At 44.1% G+C, this 26,312-nt stretch overlaps 1 protein-coding gene across 6 annotated transcripts in view; it reads left to right on the plus strand.

The window, feature by feature from the left end:
* The window catches only part of LOC121291405 (myotubularin-related protein 9-like), a 54,516-nt gene that overhangs the window by 23,674 nt on the left and 4,530 nt on the right, over positions 1–26,312 (plus strand). For 3 of the 6 annotated variants that reach the window (XM_041212519.1, XM_041212521.1, XM_041212522.1), the window contains 8 exons: positions 2,140–2,199; positions 4,209–4,317; positions 6,119–6,244; positions 8,387–8,560; positions 10,144–10,361; positions 18,829–18,990; positions 22,520–22,661; positions 23,500–23,720. In XM_041212519.1, the coding sequence (XP_041068453.1) occupies positions 2,140–2,199; positions 4,209–4,317; positions 6,119–6,244; positions 8,387–8,560; positions 10,144–10,361; positions 18,829–18,990; positions 22,520–22,661; positions 23,500–23,720 (1,212 nt within the window). Of the gene's footprint in view, positions 1–2,139; positions 2,200–4,208; positions 4,318–6,118; positions 6,245–8,386; positions 8,561–10,143; positions 10,362–18,828; positions 18,991–22,519; positions 22,662–23,499; positions 23,725–26,312 lie in introns of those variants that run through there. The other 3 variants (XM_041212523.1, XM_041212520.1, XM_041212524.1) reach the window with 3 other exon arrangements.

The raw sequence follows: 26,312 nt of genomic DNA on the forward strand, positions 1-26,312 counted from the left end.
GAGCTGAATGGCCTCTTTCTGTGCTGTAACTTTCCTCTGCCTCTATGATTCTAAATCATTGTGTCATCCCAGCTTTCCAATCCTGGAAGAGGACCTCTGTCTCTCTGAGCCCCAGACTTAACCATTGCATGTACAGCAGAACTCCCAACGAGGAACAAAACCATGTGCACACTGATCTCTGAAGTTAAAGATTACATACACACTCATATAAATACATAACTGTGACATTGACACTGAGATGTTTAGTCACATAGAATGGTTTCAAGGTAGAACATTGTTTAAATAATGATTCAGTCCTTTCAATAATTAACTAATGATTAAACATTGTGAAAATGAGGACAGGTTTGTGTACTTTTTAAAGTTTATGTTAAATGAATGAATCCTCACTGTCAAGTGCTATTATAACGCAGGGATCACTTTATTTCCTCATCTCTAGTATATCACCAATCAACAATACACAGTAACTAAAGATGAGCACTTCATGGTCAAGTATTTGCTGTTCGTCAGGAATCATTTTCAGATCAGCGCTGGCCAATTAAGAATTTAATTTCCTTCATTTTTAAGATGCAGGAAAATCTTGAATTTTTTTTTATTCATTCATGGGATTTGGGTGTCGCTGGCTAGGCCAGCATTTACTGCCTATTCCTAATTGCCCTTGAGAAGGTGGTGGTGAGCTGCCTTCTTGAACCGCTGCAGTCCATGTGGTATAGATACACCCACAGTGCTGTTAGGGAGGGAGTTCCAGGATTATGACCCAGTGACAGTGAAGGTACGGTGATATATTTCTAAGTCAGGATGGTGAGTGACTTGCAGGGGAACTTCCAGGCGGTGGTGTTCCCATCTATCTGCTGCCTTTGCCTTTCTAGATGATAGTGGTCATGGGCTTGGAAGGTGCTGTCGAAGGAGCCTTTGTGAATTCCTGCAGTGCATCTTGTAGATGGTACACACTGCTGCTACTGTGCAACTATGGTGGAGGGAATGAAAGTTTGCGGATGTGGTGTCAATCAAGGGGGCTGCTTTGTCCTGGATGGTGTCAAGCTTCTTGAGTGTTGTGGGAGCTGCACTCATCCAGGCAAGTGGGGAGTATTCCATCACACTCTTGACTTGTGCCTTGTAGATGGTGGACAGGCTTTGGGGAGTCAGGAGGTGAGTTACTTGCCACAGGATTCCTAGCCTCTGACCTGTTCTTGTAGCCACAGTTTTTATATTTATAGCTATTTGCAGTATTCCAACAGGAAGCTAAAATGTCAAGTTGGAATATCAGGAAGTTAGAATATACTCTTAAGGCCTAGTTAAAAAGCCAAAAGTTGCCAGCCCTCTCAGTGCATTTATTGCTGTAACTCCAGCAGAAGCGTGTGTGATGGGAGGATCACAAGTTCCAATCAGGAATTAGTTCCACGGACTGGATACAAGTTTCAGTTGGAGTTTCCTCTTGGCCTTGGCACAGCCTCAGCTCAACCCAATAAAGGCCGTTGGCATAGGGAGTTCTGGGGACTCCCAGTTTCTGCTGCCATGATCAGCGCAGTATTGCCCACTCGGCATTCCAGACCAAGGTCCCGACCTGGGCTGCTACAGAGGAGATCGTTTTAATAACAAATTTTGCAGCCACATTTAGGCATGCAGTATCCCATGCCAGGACTGGAGGTGGGAGGGAATCCAGGTACAAACCTTCCCCACTCTGGAACCAACACTGCTCCACAGCTAGGCTAGGATGAGGTCCAAAATGCTACAGATGCCCACCAACCAAGAGCTGTGCCACTAACCCTGTGAACTGACACTTATGGCTGGGTCCACAAAACTTTGAGCCCAAGGTTATTTTAAACTATTCTTAAAAATGGCATGATAACATTAACAATGATCTAACCTCAGTTCTGATGATTGAATCTTCTCTTTCAGAAGTTTATTTATTTGCTGTGTGTTTCCACTATGCCTTTAATTTAAGTTTAAATTCCCATCATTTGTTAACTTTAACAATGGTCTGTATTTAACCCGCAGGAGCTATTCTGACTTTCTGTTGTAACATGATTGGAAGAAGCAGGATTTGTTAAATCAGGATTCAATATTTAACAAATGCCTCTTTCTGACACTAATATCTCCTGTGTTTGTTTTTTTTTCTCCCTCTCTTTTTTTTCCAATCAGTGTGCAGAACCTAAGTGGATACCAAAGCACCAAATTTGTAAATCAGGAGAGCGGGGACAGGTCTGGTATTTAATTGCTGCCAGCTGCTTCTTTCATGTTAGGCTTAAAAGCGTTTGTGCTTTTGCAGATTGTTTGTCCAAAGTGACTTCTGAAAAACTTTTTTATTTTTCTCCCTCAATGCAACAGAAACTTTAATGGTGCAATTAGCCTTATTTTCTGTAAGGTATTTTTTTAAAGAAATGCCTCAGTTATTGCTAATGCTGTGTTGCAAAGCTATTGTTTGTGCATTTTCTGTATCTGTTATATTCAATGGACTCTTTTCTGATTTAATGTGACTGTAAAGAACATAGGAACATTAGAAAAGGAGGAGGCCATTCAGCCCTTGAAGCCTGTAATGTTATTCAGTCAGGTTATGGCTGATCTGTACCTTAACTCCATCTGTCTGCCTTTGTTCCGAAATTGTCAGTAGCTTTTTGGAGGAAAGGGTTTCAGATTTTCACTACCTGTTGTGTGAAGAAGTGCTCTCTGACCTTTCAATGGCCCTTACAGTTTCTCGAGCTATTAAATAAAGAAATATTTTTCCATCACTGAACCAAAAAAGAAATGAAAACCTAAACGTGAATGTAACAGTATCGACTGTACTCTTGGATTATCACTTCAGCCATTTAACTGAGGTAATGAGAGTCTGCCCGTGTTTTTGTACATGGTGACAGCCATTGCATGAACATATTGCTGCCAAAACAGAAGCTGACACAAAGCTTTTGACAGCACGGTACACGTACAACTTTACTGACCCAGACCTTTCACATGAGCACTTCCATTTTTTGAGTTCACATGGAAATCATATTTTTTCTCCTTGTCTGTCAGTTAATGCCACAGTCAGCCTCACTTTGAAAGAGCTTATAATGCACTTCTTGCTAGTTATAGATCTTGAAGCAGTAGACATCCAACATTCATTGTATTGTTACCACTTTGACTGCATTACCTTAAGTGCTGGAGAGTAATCACCTTGCTCCGATTCCTGTGAGCTCAAAGACATGTGTACATGTGTATTTGACACTCAGAACCCGTGAGCTCAGAATGCCTGGTATCTTGGATTGGGAAAGGGGCTGTGTATGTGTGTGCGCACAGCAGACTTCACACATTTCTGTGCTTTGTGGAAGCAAACGTTTAGTTGCTGTGCACTGAAAGGGCTTCCAAAGGGAAAGTGAGCAAACACCAAACATCTATTCTTGTGCAAGCAGAAAATGCTGAAGTTAATTGGTACAGGCTGCAACCTGAAGCTATGGCAGTCCACATCACTTTGGAACTTTTTGCTATGAATTTTTGATCAGCAAAATAAGTACTGGGGAATATAACATTATCATGTCAGGCATGGTTAGATGCAGAGTAAAAGCTCCCTATCAATAATGCTTAATGTCTCTCTTAATGCAACATTGGCATCTCAGCCTTGTTGTTAAGCAATGCCTCCCAGGGACACAAAACTTCAACTGATTCACTTATAAATCCAAATAATCACTGTTCATATTCTGTTATATTCTGACTAAGAAAGTGTATACATTTTGTACAAGTCACTTATTAAATCAAATAGCAGTTACTGAAGTCAGTCACAGTTATCATCTTCCACCACTAGAAATCACTATTAAATCCTACAACTAAATGAGGTCTCAATGGTTCTACTTTTACACTCCCTTTAGAGGGGTAGTGTAACTTCACACCCTTATATGTACAGCCTACTGCCTCAACAATAGCTGTGTTCCTCCAATCTTCTATGCAATTCAGTAGGGCGTGAACAACCTAGAATGAATATTACAATATATTGCTAATGTTAAAGAAGTTGCCAACACTTTCAGAATAGACAGGATCTTTTCAATACAATAGGCGGCCTACCAGAATTCTAGCATTGTTACTTACAGAAGTTGAGGCTAGAACATGGAACTAAAAAATCCACCTGTGATAGTCCTGTTCCTGGAAATCGGGAAAAATATCTTCAGTTGTTTCTGTTTGAATCCCGTAACTGCATTCCAGAAAGTGTTTAAACAGCACAAAACATTTTCTTTCTTTTCCAGATTTGCAGGGTCTTCAGGGATAATAACTATTAAGTGTAAAGACTTGAGTGTTATGTACCTGGAGATACCAGGAATGGAAGAATGCTTGAACATTGCAAAGTCCATTGAGGTAATCCATTGACTGCTAAAAGTGTCTGTAGAAATCCCTATTCCACTTGTCAAAGAATTAAGAAAATTAAAGATTAGGATCGGAATTCTGCTGCTGCACAATTTTCTCTAATAAATTGACTGGGCAGAATCTTGCGGGTTGCGGACAACAGAAGCAGAATTTCTACAGTCAGATTTAAGATAGAAACTGCTCTATTCACATGGGAAATGTAGGAGAATAAGTTGGAAATTATGGGTGATTTCCTGTTGTGCTTCCAGCTGGATTTGATGCCCCCAAGTAAAGCTCATTGAGACATGGGCCATCATTTTGCGTCAATTAATTTTAGTTCCAGAGAAACACTCATTTCAGGAGCCTCAATCTGCTGGAAGTCATGGATTGTGAAATCATCCCTGTTATTTTTTCACCTCTGGGATCTGAATGTGAATTCAGTCTAATCCAAAGGAATAGAAATGCCCTTTTGCTGATGGTTACCATGACAACCAGTGGCTACAGCAGCTTGGCAACCGGCGCCAACACTGGAAACAACAACCCACAACATCACGCTTCATGTGCAGCGCTTGTGACAGAACCTGCCTCTCAAGGGTTGGCCTTCAGCAAAGGTGCACCAAACAAAGGACCCCAACCTAAATGGATTGTTTGTTGCCTGTCCATCATCTCTCGTAGGTGGGAGGATGCTAACATGTGCTGGTTAAGTGCAATAAATTTGAATAATAAGCCCCAGTTCAGATCACAAAACCACCAACTAATACTGAAACCAGAAGGACAGGTGGACAGTGTATCATTACATTAAATAACTCAAAGTCCTTCACAAAATGATCTTTTTTAAAGCATTGTGACTACAGTTATGTGTTCAGGCATGGAGCAGCCAGGAAAAGACTCAGTTTACAGAGTAGCAAATGTTATGTTTTGAGTTTAGGTGCTCGCTGAGACTAATGTCAGAGTGTTTTCTTCACATACATAATAGCAGATCAGAGAGGGTCCGCAGGTGAAAAATATTCATTCTCCGCACTAATATCCTTCACTTTGATGCACAAGAAACATTAAGAGAACAGTCATTAAGAAACGAAGTCCGGTTTCATAATAGGTGTTAATTCTGATCCTTGCAACTAAACGATAACTCACAAATCATTCCAAATAAATTCCAAACTTTTGGTGCAGTGAAATGCCATATGGAGGATCCATCATAATCATTACAGCCACTGGAAAATAATGATATTTGATCATTTCCCTAGAGGGACATTAATACAATCTAAGACATAAATAAACCGGGCAGAGATCCCATCATACAGAAGGTAAGTTAATTAATACTCAATGTACACATGGTCAATATGACCTTCAGGCTGCTTCTTGATTGCCTGAGGGAGTGGGAGATCAATTGTCTAGATTTCTTTCTCCCATTATTGGTCATGTTTTTTTTCTCCATGTTTTTTGCCTCTCCCAGGATGGGTGTGGGGTGATGAGGTCACAACGTTTCACCACTCTGAATGTAGAGTTGGCTCGATGGACTGGATAGCCTTTTCTTCCCCATTGATTATTTATGTTACTTAGTGGTGGGAGGGGCAGGGTAACTTCATCTGTTTTTGATATTACTTCAAAAAATAGTTACACATTTGTAATTGCGAGTCAAATTCGGCACTTTTTTGTATCACAAATATTTTCATATCCTAATTTTACTCCAACCTCAAAAGGCAAACACGTTGTATCATTCTGATCCAATAATAAAATCTTGAGACATTTTCACTGATGTTTCTGCTACATTTCTTTGATCCAATTTCCTATTGCTCTGATTTTGTTTTTTTAGGCTCTGTCATCTCTGGAACCTACAAGTCACATGTACCCCTTCTTCTATCGACCAAAACAACTGAACCTTCAGGAAGGCTGGGACTCGTTCACTCCTGAAGAGCAGTTTACTAAGCTGTCTATACATGTTAGTTTATCCTGGTACCCTCAACCTACGAGAAAGTTTAAAGAGAAAAAGTGTAAAAATTGTTCATATTTGAATGTGTTTCATTGATATTGTCCTATTTTTATCCTCTTGAACTTCTCTCCCCTTTGCTATGGGAGTGAAGAAGGGAGATGAACATGATTAGTGCATGGCAAAAATTGTTATGTTCCACTCTTGCACAGCAAGACACCGTGTGTGTCCAGCTCATTAAAATGACAAACACCAAAAGGTAATCAAAACTGCAGCCATTGAATTATGAAAAGAATGATTTAAATGCCAAGTTACTTTCAAATCTGGAGATAATTCTTTCAATCGTGGTTGTTCTTTGGCAGCTCGGACTAAGGGCGGGATTTCCTCCTCACTACACTAAGTGCTGCAGGGGGTGTGAGAAACACCATTTCACCCGCTGGCTGCAATGGTGGGGTTTTGTGCTGTGGTGTCCGCTTCCCGCTGCATTCATTATGCATGCACGGGAAACACGTTGGATTGTGGGTGGGAAGCCTCTGATTCGCTCACCCCACCGTGAGCTCACCACTTCCTCATTCTGGGCGCCACGTTTAAAGGACACGCGTGCACAACTATTCTGATGTCTGCAGCCCCCAGGACTGCTCTACGGAAGACATGGTTCTCAAGGGGAAGAAGCATACTGCTCCGAGATTCAGTGACGCCTCACTGAAACACCTGCTGGACGCATTCGGGGCTCACAGTGATGTCCTGTACCCACGTGATGGCCGGAAGAGGTTCATGAAACTCACCGCTTGGGCAGGTGGTGGCAGCGATGGTCAGTGCCGGCGCCGCACAGATGAGGTCAGCCACCCAGTGCAGAAAGAGGGTGAATGATCTGCAACATACTCTCTCCCCATCCTGGGGCTGAGGACAATAACAGCAACCCCCCACCCCCCCAACCCCGCGCACCCTCCCCCCACACCCCACCGACCCCCGCGCACCCTCCCCCGACCCCCGCGCACCCTCCCCCAGTCATGTGTCTGAGTGCAGCCGTCCCCACTCGTCCCTCTCAGTGCAGACCTAACCCTTAAGTTCCTTCCCATGCCCCCAGCCAGTTACCCCCCCTTCCCCAGTGCAAGCCTAGCCCTGCAGCCCATCAAAAGCCACCCCGGCCTTACCGCTGCTCTGGTGGGAAGAGACTTGTCTGTGCCACCCCCCCTGAGAGCGATGTGGTGTTGCTTACAAAGCCTGGCACTGATTACCACGATGCAAGGTAGGCGAAAGAACCTCAAAGTCACGAGCAAATTGCAGGTTGCCAGGTGCCCATTGTTTCTACAGCGTTGGGAAACGCACCGTTCTGACTGCACGCCGCTGTGCCCCAATGATCCATTGTGGGGGGGGGGGTGGGGGAGGGATGATTCCAGCGAGATATAATGAGACGCAAATTTATTGAAATGACGATTCCAACGTGCCACGATGGGAGATGCGGCCTGCCGCAGAAGGCTGCAGTGCTCAGGCGCAAACTGGTTTAACAACGGCGGGACTTTCTCGTGATATTTCCTGGCCGCGCCCACCACGACACCCGCCCCAGCCAGGAGCGGGAAAATCCCGGCCTGAAGGTTTCTGATGCCCACGCCATCACTGTGTTTGGTTTTTTTTTAAATTCTGACGGCCACGAAAAATTCAGAAGCCACAAAAGCAAAAAAGCCAAATCTGGTTGATTTGGGGAACCTTTGGCAGACTGTGGAAATCCATTGCGATTTGCGGAAATCTCACATTGATGGAAAGTTACTGAATTGGAGCATTAATGTCCATTCTAACCTGGTTTCCAGGGTGGGTACGTGTTCCATTCCCCATTTCATAGACCAGCCATTTATTGACTCAGCTGCACTGTACCTGCCTTAAAACGTTGCTCTCAAGTTGGTTGCTAGGAGGCGCAAGCTGCACCTTACAGTTGTTCATTGCTGCAATGGTGGAACTTTTCCCAAGGTATCCCACCTTTGATGGGAGACTCTTCCCATGTCAGCAGGAACTTGCACCCCATCACTTCATCTGCCGGTATTCTGGCCCCTCCCTGTGTTCCACTCCCGATAGATCCATTCATTTTCAATGGAACTAATCCCTTCACTGTTCAATAATTACTAAAAGTTGTCTGTTATCTGTGTTTTCCTCATGTAGACCGATAATTGGAGGCTTAGTTACGTGAATAAAGACTTTGCAGTGTGCCCAACCTACCCTGATGCTGTAATTGTTCACAAGTCTATCAGTGATGCAGCACTAAAGACTGTGGCCAACTTTCGACAAGGTGGGCGCTTTCCGGTGTTCAGTTACTACCACAGAAAGTCTGGAATGGTAAGAAACCTTATTCTGTTGCCATCTACAATGTAACGATTCAAGACCCATCAAACTGTGATAATTGCAGTTGGAGTGCCACTCAGTCCGTTTTAATATCTTTTTCACGTCACCACCTGTTGCCTGCCATATCTTTACTGCTGTACTCAGCATTAGCACCAGGAGAAAGATATCAGCCTCTTTTTTAAAAAAAAAAAATCCTGAACACTGTACATCTTTAAAGCATCAAACAAGGAGAAGGAATTTATTGAATTAAGTCTGAGATTCAAATGATATTCATAAATATTTCTCACTCTGCTGTCATAGTTCAACTCTTTCACACACTTCAATTGCACAATATTATACTCTTACCCACCAAATCTCAGCTGCTAAGAGTGCACATCGGGAAGCCCAGCATTCACTTGCTGCTATAAAAATAAACGGATGGAGTGGATGGATGCGAGAGGGTAAATATCTGCTGCTAGTGGACAGGCTCTCCACCTGGGAGTGTGATTTGGTGAAAACACCTCCGGTACCAAAAAAACTCAAATGGAAACTGACAAAGTTTTTAAAAAGATGTTTGTGCAGTTTAATGCAAAGATCCTGAAATTTAGGAGGAGATGAGAAGGGAGTGGAGTGGGCTAGGGAGGGACTGTAACAATCTGGACAAGCAGATGATATGGAAGTCCTGCCGAATTTAATGTCCTGGTGATTGGGGCGTCTGAGGGCCTAAGATCGTGGCATGGGGGTGGGAGGACGAGGGGAGATAATGGGTAGAGGTTGTCAATTCATAGTGGAGAGTGAGACTGATTGTGACTGACAGGGGATACTCCCTGCCCACCTTGGTCCACAAGCAATGCTGGAAAAGCATTTACCAGCTGGTTCTGTCCTTTCTTACTTCCTTTCAGCTACCCCATTTCTCAAACTATCAGAAACCTAGCTTGCAGCTACTAACCGTAAAACTCTGATAAAATCTGCGGCATGCATCTTCACTCACAGATCTATATTGCTGACCCAGCTCTGAAGAGTCAGTAACTCACCTGACCCTCAAGCCGCCCAAGTTAAACCACTAGTCAAAGCATTTAGGGCAATTTGCTGTCAGGTTTCAGATTTTTCAGGATTTAACCCTGCCTCACGCATCAACCTTGTGTGTTTAAAATCCAACACTAACCCCCCCCCCCGACCCTGGGCTGTGGATCGGTACAAGATGACTCAGCTGCCAACCTGCCCTTTGTTTAGCTGTCACCCAGCACACAACAATCACCCAGAATTCCCCACTACACCCGGTGGGAGCTGAATCAGGAACTGCTTTAGCACAAACTGGAATCAGGTTACTGATTGTCCCATCTCATCGGGAAACAAAAGATTTCAATTGCATAACTAAGTAAAATTTACTTAGTTCTGTTGAAGGGTCATGAGGACTCGAAACGTCAACTGTGCTCTCCTCCGCCGATGCTGCCAGACCTGCTGAGTTTTTCCAGGTATTTCTGTTTCTGTGTTTTGTTTCATTTCTCAGTACAGTTGGCAGACAGTGAATTGGACTCTGATTTGAATGGTGCTGTTTTTGCAGCTTTAGACTAATCTGGAGATTTTGATACCTGTAGGTAATAATGCGGAGCAGTCAACCACTGACTGGGGCCAATGGAAAGAGATGTAAAGAGGACGAACATTTCCTGGCTGCTGTGCTTCAGCCTGATAAGCAGGGTTACATCATTGATACAAGGTCAACACAAGCCGCACATCAGGCTAAGGTGAAGGGTGGCGGCTTCGAATCTAAAACTAACTACCACAAGTGGAAACGACTGCACAGATCCATAGAGAGGTATGGACACTAACAGCACAATCAAACAAGCACTCCTTCAGGTAAGGTGAGAGCACAACATTTCTGCTGATGGAGTGCGAGGCAGAAGACTATCTGATTTACAATGCCGTTTCTGAGTGAATTCACGTCCATTAGCAGCAAGATTAAGATGGTGAAAGTTGATTTTTTTTTCAGTGCAGCCATTAGCAATCAGGAGAGAATTGATACTCTCACCCTGTCTGTCTTGTCAGTGATCTCGTCTTCTCCCTCACCTCCACCCTGCCACTCGGTGAGATTACTGGGAGGTGACATCATCACCTTTTATATGTTTGCTAATGAAAACCAGCTCCTCCTCCTCACCCCCTCCCCCGCCCACAGCCAGCTCCTCCTCCTCACCCCCCCCCCCCGCCCACAGCCAGCTCCTCCTCCTCACCCCCTCCCCCACCCACAGCCAGCTCCTCCTCCTCACCCCCTCCCCCGCCCACAGCCAGCTCCTCCTCCTCACCCCCTCCCCTACCCACAGCCAGCTCCGCCTTCTCACACCCTCCCCTACCCACAGCCAGCTCCGCCTCCTCACCCCCTCCCCTGCCCACTGCCAGCTCCGCCTCCTCACCCCCTCCCCTGCCCACTGCCAGCTCCGCCTCCTCACCCCCTCCCCCGCCCACAGCCAGCTCCGCCTTCTCACACCCTCCCCTACCCACAGCCAGCTCCGCCTCCTCACCCCCTCCCCTGCCCACTGCCAGCTCCGCCTCCTCACCCCCTCCCCCGCCCACAGCCAGCTCCTCCTCCTCACCCCCTCCCCCGCCCACAGCCAGCTCCGCCTCCTCACCCCCTCCCCCACCCACAGCCAGCTCCGCCTCCTCACCCCCTCCCCCGCCCACTGCCAGCTCCGCCTCCTCACCCCCTCCCCCGCCCACAGCCAGCTCCTCCTCCTCAGCCCCTCCCCCACCCACAGCCAGCTCCGCCTCCTCACCCCCTCCCCCGCCCACTGCCAGCTCCGCCTCCTCACCCCCTCCCCAACCCACAGCCAGCTCCGCCTCCTCACCCCGTCCCCCGCCCACAACCAGCTCCACCTCCTCTGAGGCTGTGCCCTCGGGTCCTACTCTCTCCTACTAATGGAAACATCTTCCCCAAGTCCACTCTATCCAGGCCTTTCAGTATTCTGTAAGTTTCAATCAGATCCCCCCTCATCCTTCTAAACTCCATCGAGTATAGACCCAGAGTCCTCAAACGTTCCTCATATGTTAAGCCTTTCATTCCTGGGATCATTCTCCTGAACCTCCTCTGGACCCTCTCCAGGGCCAGAACATCCTTCCTGAGATACGGGGCCCAAAATTGCTCACAATATTCTAAATATGGTCTGACCAGAGCCTTATAAAGCCTCAGCAGCACATCCCTGCTTTTATATTCTAGTCCTCTTGAAATAAATGCCAACATTGCATTTGCCTTCCTAACTACCGACTCAACCTGCAAGTTAACCTTAAGAGAATCCTGGACTAGGACTCCCAAATCCCTTTGCACTCCAGGTTTCTGAATTCTCTCCCAATTTAGAAAATAGTCTACGCCTCTATTCTTCCTACCAAAGTGCATGACCTCACACTTCCCCACGTTGTATTCTATCTGCCACTTCTTTGCGGGTTCTCCTAACCTGTCCAAATCCTTCTGCAGCCTCCTCGCCTCCTCAATACTACCTGTTCCTTCACCTATCTTTGTATCTTCTGCAAACTTAGCCAGGATGCCCTCAGTTCCTTCATCTAGATCATTAATGTATAAAGTGAAAAGTTGTGGTCCCAACACTGACCCTTGCGGAACTCCACTAGTCACCAGCCGCCATCCTGAGAAGGACCCCCTTATCCCCACTCTCTGCCTCCTGCCAGACAGCCAATCTTCTATCCATGCTAGTACCTTGCCTCTAACACCATGGGTTCTTATCTTACTGAGCAGCCTCCTGTGCGGCACCTTGTCAAAGGCCTTCTGGAAGTCCAAGTAGATAACATCCATTGGCTCTCCTTTGTCTAACCTGCTCGTTACCTCCTCAAAGAATTCTAACAAATTTGTCAGGCATGACCTCCCCTTGATGAAACCATGCTAACTTTGCCCTATTTTACCATGCATTTCCAAGTATTCTGAAATCTCATCCTTAATAATGGACTCTAAAATCTTACCAACGACCGAGGTCAGGCTAATCGGCCTGTAATTTCCTGTCTCTTGCCTCACTCCCTTCTTAAACAGGAGGGTTACATTAGTGATTTTCCAGTCCTCTGGGACCCTCCCTGACTCCAATGATTCCTGAAAGATCACCACTAACGCCTCCACTATCTCTTCAGCTATCTCCTTCAGAACTCTGGGGTGTAATCCATCTGATCCAGGTGATTTATCCACCTTCAGACCTTTCAGTTTTCCTAGCACCTTCTCCTTGGTAATGGTCACCATACTCACCTCTGCCTCCTGACTCTCTTGAACTTTGGGGATGTTACTCGTGTCTTCCACCGTGAAGACTGATGCAAAGTACCTATTCAGTTCCTCCGCCATTTCTTTGTTCCCCACTACTACTTCTCCAGCATCATTTTCCAGCGGCACAATGTCCACTTTTGCCTCTCTCTTACCCTTTATATATCTAAAAAAACTCTTGCAATCTTCTTTTATATTACTGGCTAGTTTACCCTCATATTTAATCTTCTCCCTCCTTATTTCTTTTTTAGTTGTCCTCTGTTGGTCTTTGTAGGCTTCCCAATCCCCTGTGTGGTTTCCCACTGCTCTTCGCCGCATTGTATGCTTTCTCTTTAGCTTTTATGCTGTCCCTGACTTCCCTTGTCAGCCATGGTTGCCTCGTCCTCCCTTTAGTATGCTCCTTCTTCCTAGGGATGAATTTTTGCTGTGTCTCCCAAATTACTCCCAGAAACTCCTGCCATTGCTGTTCCACTGTCTTTCCTGCTAGGCTCATCTCCCAGTCAATTCTGGCTAGCTCGTCCCTCATGCCTCTGTAGTTGCCTTTATTCAATTGTAATACCGTTACATCTGATTCCAGCTTTTTCCTCTCAAATTGCAGGGTAAATTCCATCATATTATGGTCACTTCCTCCTAAGGGTTCCTTCACCTTAAGCTCCCTTATCAAATCTGCCTCATTACACATCACTAAATCTAGAATTGCCTGTTCCCTAGTGGGCGCCACCACAAGCTACTCCAAAAAACCATCTCGTAGACATTCCACAAATTCCTTTTCTTGGGATCCACTACCAACCTGATTTTCCCAGTCTACCTGCATATTGAAATCCCCCATGATCACTTTAACCTTGCCTTTCTTACACGCCTTTTCTATTCTCCTGGTATATCTTGTGCCCCACATCCTGACTACTGTTCGGAGGCCTGTACATAACTCCCAATATGGTTATTTTACCTTTGCGGTTCCTCAACTCTACCCACACAGATTCTACATCATCTGATCCTACGTCATTTCTTACTATCGATTTAATTTCATTTCTTACTAACAAAGCAACCCCCCCCCCTCTGCCAACCTGCCTATCTTTTCGATAGGATGTATGTCCTTGGATATTTAGCTCCCAGTCCTGATCCCATTGCAGCCATGTCTCCGAGATGCCCACCACATCATACCTGTCAATTTCAATCTGCGCCACAAGCTCATTTACCTTATTTCGTATACTGCGGGCATTCAGATACAACACCTTCTGTCCACTTCTACCTCACTCTCTCTGTCGCTGAAACCCTTAGCCTTGATTTTTTAAAGTTTTTACACTGAATCTCTCTAATATTCTCCTGGCTGGCCTTACATTCACAAGCTCCAATAAACTCGAATTTGTCCAAAGCATAGCCTCCAAATTCTGTTCCTCACATGTTCTGTTCACTCATTATCTCCACCCTTCTGTCTTCACAGACCTACATGAGCTCTATGTCACCCATTTCCTATAAACATAAAATCCTTGTCTTCATGTTCAAATCCCACCACATCTTCACTGCTCCTTACTCTGTAACTTGCTTGAGCTTTATTTATCTTGCAGCAGCCTTTGTTGTTCTGTTTTTGGCCTTTTATGTATCTCTCCTTTCTCATATCTCACCACTGATGACTGAATCTTTAACCACGTCTCCATCCTTTCTTTTAATGGAATGGAGAGTACTTCTCCCTCTCCTCTAGATTATCGGCCATGCAGTGAAGATGAAGGTTTAGGCCACGTGATACTCGTTATTGTTTGAAAATTGGGTGCTTCTTTTTCTAGTTCTGCTTTGATCGCTGACTGAGTGAAGGGTTGATTCCTGCGCAGCCATATCCTTATTACAATATCATTTGCATATTAGTAGATTTAATTTATGTAGACACAGAGGTGTAAAATTTGATTTGCTTACGTGATCTTCTTCCAGCACTTGAACTGAAAAAAATGTAAATTCTTTACTGGAAAAACTCAGCAGGTCTGACAGCATCTGCAGAGAGGAACACACTTAACGTTTCGAGTCCGTATGACTCTTCATCAGAACCAAGGAAAAATAGAAGAGAGGGGAAATATAAGCTGGTTTAAGGCGGGGTGGGACAGATAGAGCTGGGATAGAGGGCCAGTGATAGGTGGAGATAACTAAAAGATGTCATAGACAAAAGGACAAAGAGGTGTTGAAGGTGGTGATATTATCTAAGGAATGTGATAATAAAGGTATGGATAGCCCTAGTGGGGGTGGGGTGGGGGGAAAGGATCAAACTAGGCTAAAATAGGGCTATCTGTACCTTTATTATCACATTCCTTAGATAATATCACCAACTTCAACACCTCTTTGTCCTTTTGTCTGTGGCATCTTTTGGTTGTCTCCACCTATCACTGGCCCCCTATCCAGCTCTACTTGTCCCACCCCCCCCCCCACTTAAACCAGCTTATATTTCACCTCTTTTGTATTTTTACTTAGTTCTGTTGAAGAGTCATTCGGACTGGAAACGTTAACTGTGTCCCTCTCCGCAGATGCTGCCAGACCTGCTGAGTTTTTCTAGGTATTTTTATTTTTATTTTGGATTTCCAGCATCCGCAGTTTTTTGCTTTTAAAATCATTACTGCCCTGGTTGTGATGCATTTGACTATTTGGAGCATTTGACTTCATTGTTTACCAGTTTACCTCACCCCTCTTAATTATTGCTGTATCTTCCTGGGTGTCTGGCTGTGGGCGGGGGAGGGGGTGAGGAGGCGGAGCTGGCTGTGGGCAGGGGAGGGGGTGAGGAGGCGGAGCTGGCTGTGGGTGGGGGAGGGGGTGAGGAGGCGGAGCTGGCTGTGGGTGGGGGAGGGGGTGAGGAGGCGGAGCTGGCTGTGGGCGGGGGAGGGGGTGAGGAGGTGGAGCTGGTTGTGGGTGGGGGAGGTAACATTAACCAAACTCACTGAAACAGGCAGGTTCTGTCTTTGGAACATAAAATTGGACTGGGTGTAAAATAGCCGTCTGATCTAAACCCTCCTGTTCCCACTGAGCAGTTCAGGTTAAAGTGACCGTTATAGTTGATTGATCGACTGAACAAGATGAGGAAAGTGGAGCATTTATATCCAGGCCTCTACCTATGGTGTTACAGCAGGAGCTGTGAAGTGACGGTTACGCAATGCAAAATGCTAAAGAATTATTGAGGTAAAAGCTCCTGTTCCTGTACAGGGGCAGATGGAGTCACCTGGGAGTGCTGCAGAGGGGACAGTTGAGCAGGCGAAGAGAACTGGTCCAGCGAGGGGTGGCTCAGTTTTCCATCCATTTATTGAAATGTAAGAAAGGTCAGACAGACTCCCTGAAACATGTTCACTCCTCCCTGCCCAATCCCCCTCCACGTGCTTTCTCCAGGTGATCCAAAACTCCCAGACACTGCATCAAGAAAATTGCCCATTCTTTTTCTAAACTATCATTCTAAACTGATAGAAAGAAAGACTTACATTTATATAGCACCTTTCATGACCTCGATACATCCCAAAATGCTAAACAGCAAATGAAGTACTTTAGAAGCGTAGATGCTGCAGGAAACACAGCAGCCAATTGGCACACAGCAAGATCTCACAAATAGTAACGTATTAAAAGCCAGTTAACCTGTCATGTGAAGTTGACTGAAGGATAAGTATCTGCCAGCTCACTGGGGGAGAGCCCCCCCTCACTTTGAAATAGTGCCAAAGGATCTTTTGAATGCACCTTAAAGAGCAGACAGGATCTCACCTGAAAGATGGCACCTCTGACAGTGCAGCATCCCTCAATGCTGCCTGTCAGACTTTACAATACTGCCTCAATGGTAACCTCTGACAATGTGGCAGTTCCTTAGTATTGCAATGAAGTGTCAGCCCTAATTTTTGTGCTCAAATCTCTGGAGTGTGACAAGAACCCATAACCTTCTGACTCAGAGGCAATTAGTGTGACCCACTGATGAGAGTTTAGTAATTGTATGGAGCAAAGGATATATGCCCTTAGCTTTGTAACATGATCCAATTCAGTTACTGGGAACTGAAATCAGGTAAGACTGCTGTATTAGTGAGTAGTTCTGCACTGACTGAAAACATGTGAGGACTTGAGTTTGTTCTGCCATCAGCATATTTGAATTAAACAGTTCATTTCTCACAGGCAGCAAGAGTGAACATGTTCTGGTTATAAATCTGAGCATTTCCAGCCCCTAATAATTTCCTCACAATGTGGTGAAAGTTCAGAGTACATGCATGTACAAATGGTAGGAACCTTTTGAAAAGAGCATATGCAAGGAATTCTTTTTTTTATTCATACATCGTATGTGGGTGTTGCTGGCTAGGCCCATTCCCTAATTGCCCTTGAGAAGGTGGTGCTGAGCTGCCTTCTTGAACTGCTGCAGTCCATGTGGTGCAGCGACAGTGAAGGAACGGCGATATATTTCCAAGGGGGTGGTGAGTGACTTGGAGGGGAACTTGCAGATGGTGCTGTTCCCATCTGTCTGCTGCTCTTGTCCTTTTAGATGGTAATGGTCGTGGGTTTGGAAGATGCTGTTGAAAGAGCCTTGATGAATTCTTGCAGCGCATCTTGTAGATGGTACACACCGCTGCTGCTGTGCGTTGGTGGTAGAGGCAGTGAATGTTTGTGGATGGGGAGCAAGCCCAGCGGGCTGCTTTGTCCTGGATGGTGTCAGACTTTTTGAGTGTCCTCATCCAGGCAAATGAAGAGTATTTGGGGAGTCAGAAGTGAATTATTCACTGCAAGATTTCTAGCCTCAGACCTGTTCTTGTAGCCACAGTATTTATATGGCTAGCCCAGTTCAGTTTCTGGTCAATGGTAACCCCCAGGATGTTGATAGTGGGGGATTCAGCGATGGTAATGTCATTGATTGTCAAGGGGTGATAGTTAGGTTCTCTCTTGTTGGAGATGGTGATTGCCTGGCTCTTGTGTGGCGTGAATGTTACTTGCCACTTGTCAACCCAAGCCTGGATATTGTCCAGGTCTGGACATTTGGACAAGGGCTTCAGGCAATCACCTGTGCAATTATTTTGTACCAATTCCAAATGATTGGACAAACAACATTTTCCTAAACAGGATAAATCCTGCTGAGTTAGAGTGTGAACCACAGACTCCATTGCTGCTGCCTCATTAAAGACAAGAGATGAGCTTCTGCAGGTCAGGATATCTACCCCATGGAGCCCTGCACATTTACTGACCACCCCTCCTGTTACTCAGTTAGTCGAAGCCCAGAGAATGTTCCCAACTGTAACTTTTATAAAGGTCATCAAAAGAAGACAAAGAAAAGTAAAATATTTTAATGCTGAAATTGCTGGGTTCTATATGGCATGTAGCCACATCAATACAGATATTAGATTTGTGCTGGCAAAGTCAGCTTCAAACTGCGGAGGTTTTTCTAGTTAGCTTTATCTTACAACTTCAAAAATCAGTTATTGTTTTACCACTGTGTCCCAATAAACTTCCATCTGAATTTCCCAATACATGTTCCTGTTACTTTTAGGATTTTAGAGTTACTTTAGTAATTGAAGGGTTTGATTTATGAGAAAGAGGAACAGGGCACCAGAATTTTATATTTGTAGAAGTTTAACTAGAGATGAGCATAAAAGTTGGGCTTCATTGAAATGTTAATGAGCTCATTTCTTCTCATTTTGGATCTGGCTTTGTGTGGCATCGAACATCTTTTGGGAATGCGTCACCCTCCAGTATAAAAGTACTGGTCTAGAAATGAGTCTGTGATGTGAGGCTGACCTGAACTGGACACAGGGAGCAATCCCATTGCCCAAAGTCCACCTGAGCCTCGGTGCCAGTTGGCACGCTGTGAACGTTTGTTCCAGAATTCAAGTACACAGGTTCCACTTTATGGATGTTTTGGTGCCCGTTTTATACCTGTGAAATGGCATCAATGAGTTTTTAAGACATAATCCCTGTAATCTGGTCCATAGGACTCTAAAGATTATAAAACAGAATAGCTTGGCATTTGTTGTCGAACTCCTTTTCATAGATTACTGTCAGCTAAACTAAGCTTTGTCTAATTGATTTCAATGCATTTCCTTTATTGCAGAGGCAGAGTCCTTCAGGAAAGCCTGATTAAATTGGTTGAAGCGTGCAATGACCAGTCCAATAGCATTGACAGATGGCTCAATAAACTGGAGGCTTCAAAGTGGCTGAGCCATGTTAAAACTGTACTGACGACAGCTTGTCTGGCTGCTCAGTGTGTCGAAAGGTAATGGACTGTAACTTTTAGATGCTTTTTAAACATCAGGAACTCCTTGGAGATTGCTGAAAAAGGGACATTTTTTGTTGAAGCTTTACCTCTTGCGTTTATCAGGACAATTCGCAAGAATACCAATGTAAGGGAAACAACAAATTTATACCGTGTGAGAAGAGAGTGCTGATTGGTTGGCAAGTGGACTCTGATTGGTAGAGGTGTTACCTTGGAGAATGCACGAGTCGATGGTGACTGACAGTTAACTGCCAAGCATTGTTTGGAATTTTAAACCAGGCACCTTGACCCTAATTGGTCAAGGCATTGCCCTGAGGAATGAGTCATGAGAATGAGAATGGCTGTCACTTATTTTGTTTAGCTGAAACAGGCGCAATGTGTGTACATGTTCTTTCTGCCTGCAAAGAACAGGGTCGTTTGTATTAATGTTTGTACACACAAATATAGGTACACGCAAATGCACCACACTATGAGCCTGACTGACAATCTTAACTTGGTTGTCAACATAATTCTTAACACACTGAGGATTATTTAGCAATGCTGTCCAATCGTGGAATCACAACTAATGTTGGACACTGTGTTTTGAGTTTTGCAAGCACAGGCTGGTTGGGTACAGTCTGTACCCTTCCCATTGCAAACAGTGGCTGGGACATGCTGTTTGATACGATCCACCAGCCTTTGGGATGTACAGCCTACATACTGAGCATCATACTGGCACTGAAATTCACACACCACATTACTCATTTCTGTGAAAAGGCAGATCGTCTTTTTGGCTTGACGGCAGCATCCTGTTAGTGACCAATACCACTCGTGTTGCTACTGCATAGCAGCAGCATGAAACAGCTAGCTTCACCTGCTGCTCAAATTTTTTGAGATACCTTGTCCTTCTAGGGTAATCTGAGGTAGACTGGGCACTTTTCAGGGCTGAAAGTGACAGCCTTAGGCCCAGTCATGAGTTTGCGCAATATACAGCTCAAAACAGTCTGATTTTGGTAGTCATTATCCCACAGGATGGCTTTGATGTGCACTATTCCAGCATCAAACCTACATGGCTTGGGGCCTATTCACAAGGTTGCCGATAAGGCCAATCTTATAGTGCATGGAACTGTAAGAATCCCAACGTCTTTATTGACCAGTGAAGATAGGCTTACCGTGGACTGTGGTAGAGAATCTCCTGGCAGATTTCTCAACTAGTACACCAAGGAAAGGGAGTTCATTTGACTGCTCCATTTCAAAGGTGAATTTGAGCACAGGATGGAGCCCATTAAGACATGTAAGGAAATTATTACATGCAGCTGCGGATTTAAATATAGCAAACGTATCATCCACATATTGGAAATGTGCAAAGGTTGGAGGTTAGGTGTCATTCCATCGAAGATGCATTTCTTGTAGAACCCAACAAAGGTGTTTGCGAGAGCTGGGCCTAGAGGGGATCCCATGGCAACACCACTTATTTGGGCATACATTATGTCATTAAAACTGAACTCGACTGTGCGAGTTGCTGAGTTTGTTAAGTTCAATGAATATTGATTCACGCACTGGTGGTGGGTCTAGATTTCCATGATAGAACGCTGCAACGCAAATATCCATGGCTTCCTTAAGTGGAATATCGGTGAATAGGCTAGCAATGTTAAATGAGCACTTGGACACAGCATTACTATTGACATGCAAGTCCTGGCAATGCCTCTACCAATCAGAGTCCACTTGCCAACCAATCAGCCTTCTGTTCTCATACAGTTTAAATTTGTTGTTTCCCTTACATTGGTATTTTTGAGAACTGTCCTGATGAGTGCAAGATGAAAAGCTTCAACAAAAAATGTCTCTTCTTACAGAAATACTCAAGTTCTGTACTACCAAATGACTATTTGTATCCATGGAGATTTGTATTCCCCAACCTTCTTTCTCTCCTTGGAACTATATCTTGCTTGAACATATTCCATGCACCAGCAGCCCTCTATATCCAACCATGTGGCTGTTTTCTCCCGTGTAAGGCTAGATTATCAGCATCCTATTCAACTGTGAGTCATTACAGTCAAACCCAATCTTGCCCTTATCTGGTGTTCACATAAACACACTTCCTAGCAGGGTCATCCAATAGAAATAAGGAAAAAGAATTTGTTAAAACACTCCCCTCACAATTACTGAGACCAGTTACAGTGATCTAACAGCAAAGATTGGCTAATTCGGGAACCTCCTATGATAACTTTGTGGATGAATGTTTACAATATTGGGGAATCATAATTTTGCAGGTTCATACTAAACAGCTGACTGTCAGTATACTGAATGAGTGAAGCATAATTGCATACTTCCTGTTTCTAGATCATACTGTTCAAAGGGACTTTGACATAATTTTGTAAATTAAGGTACTCTGCCAGGCTGATATATCATATCTTGGATGTCGGCAAAGTGGCTGAGTACATGGACATAAAAGTATAGATTTTAACAGCAACCACAAAACCTTGTATTTATGTAGCAGCCTTAACATGGTGAAAGATCCCAAGCTAAAACTTCACACAAGAGCATCATTGAATGAAGTTTGACACAGCCACATAAGGACATATTAGGTCAGATCAGCAAAATCTTGGTAGTTTTTAAGGATATCTTAAAGGAGGAAAATGAGGTAGAGAGATGGAGGGTCATAGGGAGAGAATTCCAGAGCTTAGGGCCCAGGCAGCAGGAGGGTCAGCCACTCAAGGTGGAGCAATTAAAATTGAGGCCAGAATTGGAGGAGTGGAGAGTCCTCAAAGGATTGGGGACCTGGAGGAGATTACAGAGATATAGAGGGCCAAGACCGTGGTTGGGGGTGGGTGGTGGTGGGTGGCGGGGGTGGGGGGAATTTAAAAGTAAGGATGACAATTTTAAAACTGGACCAGAAGCCCATGTAATTTAGTGAGGACAGAGCGATAGGGGAAAGGGACTCAGTGTGAGCCTGAAACTAATCAGGAGGTATGCAACGAATTGGCAAGGTACAGAGATAACAAAGCAAGGATGAGGGTTTCAGCAGTGGAGGAGCTGAGGGAGGGGCAGAATCGGGCGATGTTACAGAGGTGGAAATAGGCCGTCTTAGTGATGGTGGAGGTACATGTGGTTGGAATCTCATCAGTGGATCAAGGTTGAGAAAGTTCTGGGTCAGCTTCACAGTTGCCAGGGAGAGGAATGGAGTCCGTAGCTAGGGAACTGAGGTTGTGGTGGGGACCAAAGACGATGGCTGCAGTCTTCCCAAGATTTAAATGGCTGCTCAGAACATTAGCTTGCTAATCTAAATACCCAAAAATTCCCTGCAAAACAACATTGACCACACTTCAAAATGTAATTCACTGGCCACAAAGACTTTCAGAACATTTCTTTTGTTTAATGTTGTCTATTTTCTTGTTTGGCGAAAGAAAATGGATTTTTAGCAAAGATTGACTGCATCGACACTAAATATCAAGCTGGTTCAAAGTTAATTTAAATAACCACAGCTAAACCTGGAAAAATATGTGGCTGAATATTTGGACAGATGAGAGAGTTGTGCTGTCACTCAATACAGGGAAGGAGCATCTGTCCTGATCCACGGCTCTGAGGGGAGAGACATAACACTACAGCTCACATCTCTGGCACAAATCATCTTAGATCCAGACTGCAGGACCATTAGTGGTTTTCAAGCACTTATCGAACGGGAATGGTTACAGGTATGTAAAATCAGAAGAAAGCATGTTTAAGAAAAGGCCATTTGATCCCTCCTAGTACACACTTTGCAAAGACCATGGGCAGTCCATCCTATCAGAAACTCTATCCTGCCTATTTAATCGCTGAAGGATAAAGTCTGCATGAGTACCCTCCAATCTGTAAAGGTTCTAAAATAACACTCCAGAATATTCATCCTCTCATCTTTGATATAACAACAGCATCTGGTATTACCCTAAGCTTCTGCCGTCTCTGTGCTTCCTCACGCTCTGGCTCAACAGCAGACTATTGATCCATGAGGTACTTGATCATTTAGGCTGTAACTATCTTTGGAACCTTGAGAGGTTGAGGAAATTCATAGTTAACGTCTGTCTTCAATGGTGAAAACAAGCAGCCCCATGGCTTTATTGTAAGGATCATGTGGAACTCAGGTGATGTGTGTGTGTGTGTGTGTGTGTGTGTGTGTGTGTGTGTGTGTGTGTGTGTGTGTGTGTGTGTGTGTGTGTGTGTGTGTGTGTGTGTGTGTGTGTGTGTGTGTGTGTGGTTTATGATTTTATATGATTCTAGAATCCCAACTCCTGATTGCTGTCTGGCACTTCCTGCTGGAAAGTCGGTGTGTACATTGTATGGGGACAGGATAATGCTCAGCCGTGATGCCTCACATGGTTGAATGGCCTGCTAGCATTTATTATCTAGGCTCACAGAATGAAGAAACAATATTCATGCTATTTTTCTTTTAATGACCTTGAGGTTGTCTCTGTTCTGATATCTTTGCAGGGGCGAATGGACAGTTTTGCTCATCTTGAAACATTCAGTCACATTTTGATTTTCCTTTTTTTACAGGCAGGTCATCCTTTCCAACTTCGATGTGCAAGTTCGGCTTATTGTCATGCCAAGCTGAAGCAAGAGGCACCCGTCTTCCTTATCTTCCTTGACTGCTGCTGGCAGATGAGCTATCAATTCCCCTGCTCATTCCAGTTTAATGAGCACTTCCTCATCACTCTGTTTGAACATGCATACGCCTCCTGTTTTGGGACTTTCCTGTGTAATAATGAAAAGGAAAGGTAATGTATGAGGAAATTGTTTTACCAAACTCCCCCTAATGCGAAGGTCATTGTCAATGAATCACTGTCAAATTCTTCACCATCAGAGTCTGAGTAGCTATATTCTCAGGACTTAGCTTCTGCAGGTCAAATCTTTCGTACCTGTTCTAAGATCTTTCTAAACTGTTAAATGTTTCAAAAATTAAATTATAAAAATTGTGTGGTTTGAATAAAATAATGAACAACAGATTCCCAAAAATACCCCACCTTTATCCCTGAAGATCAGGAGCAAATCCCATCAACTTGCTCCATGCTTCCCAATGGTGAGAGTTTCCTGTTTTCCCAGAATTTATGAGCTTTGTAATGAATCCCTGGCCTCCTCATCCACAGCCTTACCCCTTTCTCTCAGTGGCAGCCTGTTCATTCAAACACCCTCCCCAGCACCAGCGCCATCGGAACAGGTAACTTGTGGCCCCAGCATTTTTAGATCCTTGACCATCAACTGTGAGGCCCCTCCCCCTGAGTTTGAGTGGGAGATGATCCAGCTTTATTCAAATATCACCCATGAGTTAAAATGGCCTAGGCTTCACTGAACTCCCCTGTGACTGTACCCTACCCAATAAAGAACTCCTCGTAACTCTCTTGTTAAAATACCAAGTGATGTGGTGGTCAAACATACAGTTAACTATTTTGTTGTCTATTTCAATTCTGCTTTCTCCTTTGGTTCCAGGAAAGGTCATACTTTCACTCAACCCCACTTATAACTCGGATGTGTGAAATCCTACTTGCATGCAATAAATCACTTCCTATCTTTAGTATGGACTGCCCAACCATCAAAAAATATCAAGAAAAACACAAGTTATGACATAGCTACCAGTATTCTTGTAAAATCCAGTGAGTAGGGGGGAATAATAAGAGAATCAGAATTTGCCCTTCGTGTACAATATGAAAGCTCTGTATAACAAACCTTGGCTTCAGATTTCCTTACAGTGTGCAGGCTGAGGAACTTCCTTACACAGGAATACGTACACTAGCTAAGATTCTATTACCTGCACTCTTGAATAACCACCAGTATTTCTGTGGGAGTTTTAAATTCAGAGATTAGTGGGACTCAGCAAGAGAGAAAGAAAACTTCTAAGTTCAAAATAAGGTTTATTTAAAACAGAAATCAGAAGGAGATTTGGAAAGTGCCGATTATCTGTCAATTTCCAATAGCCGTACTGACCTCCATTATGGTGAATAATTCCATTTAATAAAAGCTCTTTGTCTCTGAAATGAGTTGGTTCTCTGGTGGGATAAGCCATTAACAAATTTTTACTGTAAGCTCCTAGTGTAGGAAGACTCCCCTCCTTTCTCCAGAGAGTCAATGACACTTCAGTGGAAGTTGCCTCCCGCAGTGTGATTCAGATTTGATCTTTCTCTTTGACTGAGAAAGCAAAGCCAGACTTCACCATCTTAAAAATGAAAGAGGAAATGGTCACATTTGTTGTTTTCTCCTATTAGAGATCCAGCACATTTCAGGTAGGTAAAATTGTCTAATTTATAAAAGGTTGTTGGTTGTGAATTGTAACTGGGATTGTATCATAGAGAAAAGCGATGGTCAGAATCATTGCAGTTTGGATCAGGCCTTTTTAATGTCGCTTTACTGGTGTGATTTGGCAATGATGTTACACAGAAGAGGCTTGACTGTGTCTCTTAAGGCACTTTAAATTGATATCAGGCTACCGGCAACAAAGCCTGTGCTATTCCCACCACTGGCAATATCTATTTATACAAGTGATGTGAATTCTATGGGCCAAAATAATGTCACTTATACAATGCATGCCATCATCAGGTACCAACACTTGCAGCAATTTTGTGGGCAAAAAATTTGAAAAGCTAAATGTGCACAAACAAGTCGAACTAACAGGGCAGATGGCGAGATGGCTCACTCCTGTAAAACCTTTCCCTATATCTCAGGTGACTTTGCAGAGATGGCTTTTCCCAAGTTCCAAAACTGATAATCAAAGGCATAGAAGATATGTACTGCTTCCCATTGACTCCCCTCTAGGTCCATGTCAAAAAGTAAAAAGGAGACTCAAAGATCCAAGGCCTCTGCCTGAACACCCCTATCATGGAACCTCACCACCAATATAAAAACCTCTTTGCTCCTTGGGTCTCTTCCTTTTAGAGAGACCAACACGTGTAACACAAAACAGAGCAAGGAATTTAATTCTAGTGGATGTGTAAAAGGGAAGATTTACTTAGTGACAATTAATGTTATCTGATATAAAACCTAACGAATTATCACTTAGTGTTCAAAGATAAATTAACAGATTAATCTGGGATCAGATTTATAAATTGCCATTTTATCTGAAGTCCCAGGTAAGGAGGTTTCAGGCTAATCACCAGAAGAGTCACTTTCTCAGACTTTCAACTGGGTCAGTGGAATTAATCAATCCCATTATTATTGCATCCTGCTTCTTGCCACTTGCTTCATTTGTAAATTAGAAGAGAATAAAACACATTTGTTGCATCAGATTTCCCCCCTTATCCCAGGTTTGCAACAATTGGCAGAAAACACAAAGCACTGGCAGCAGAAACACTCTATAAAGTACATTCACTTTCTGAATA

The sequence above is a fragment of the Carcharodon carcharias genome, chromosome 19 (assembly GCF_017639515.1).
Source record: "Carcharodon carcharias isolate sCarCar2 chromosome 19, sCarCar2.pri, whole genome shotgun sequence".
NCBI lineage: Eukaryota > Metazoa > Chordata > Chondrichthyes > Lamniformes > Lamnidae > Carcharodon > Carcharodon carcharias.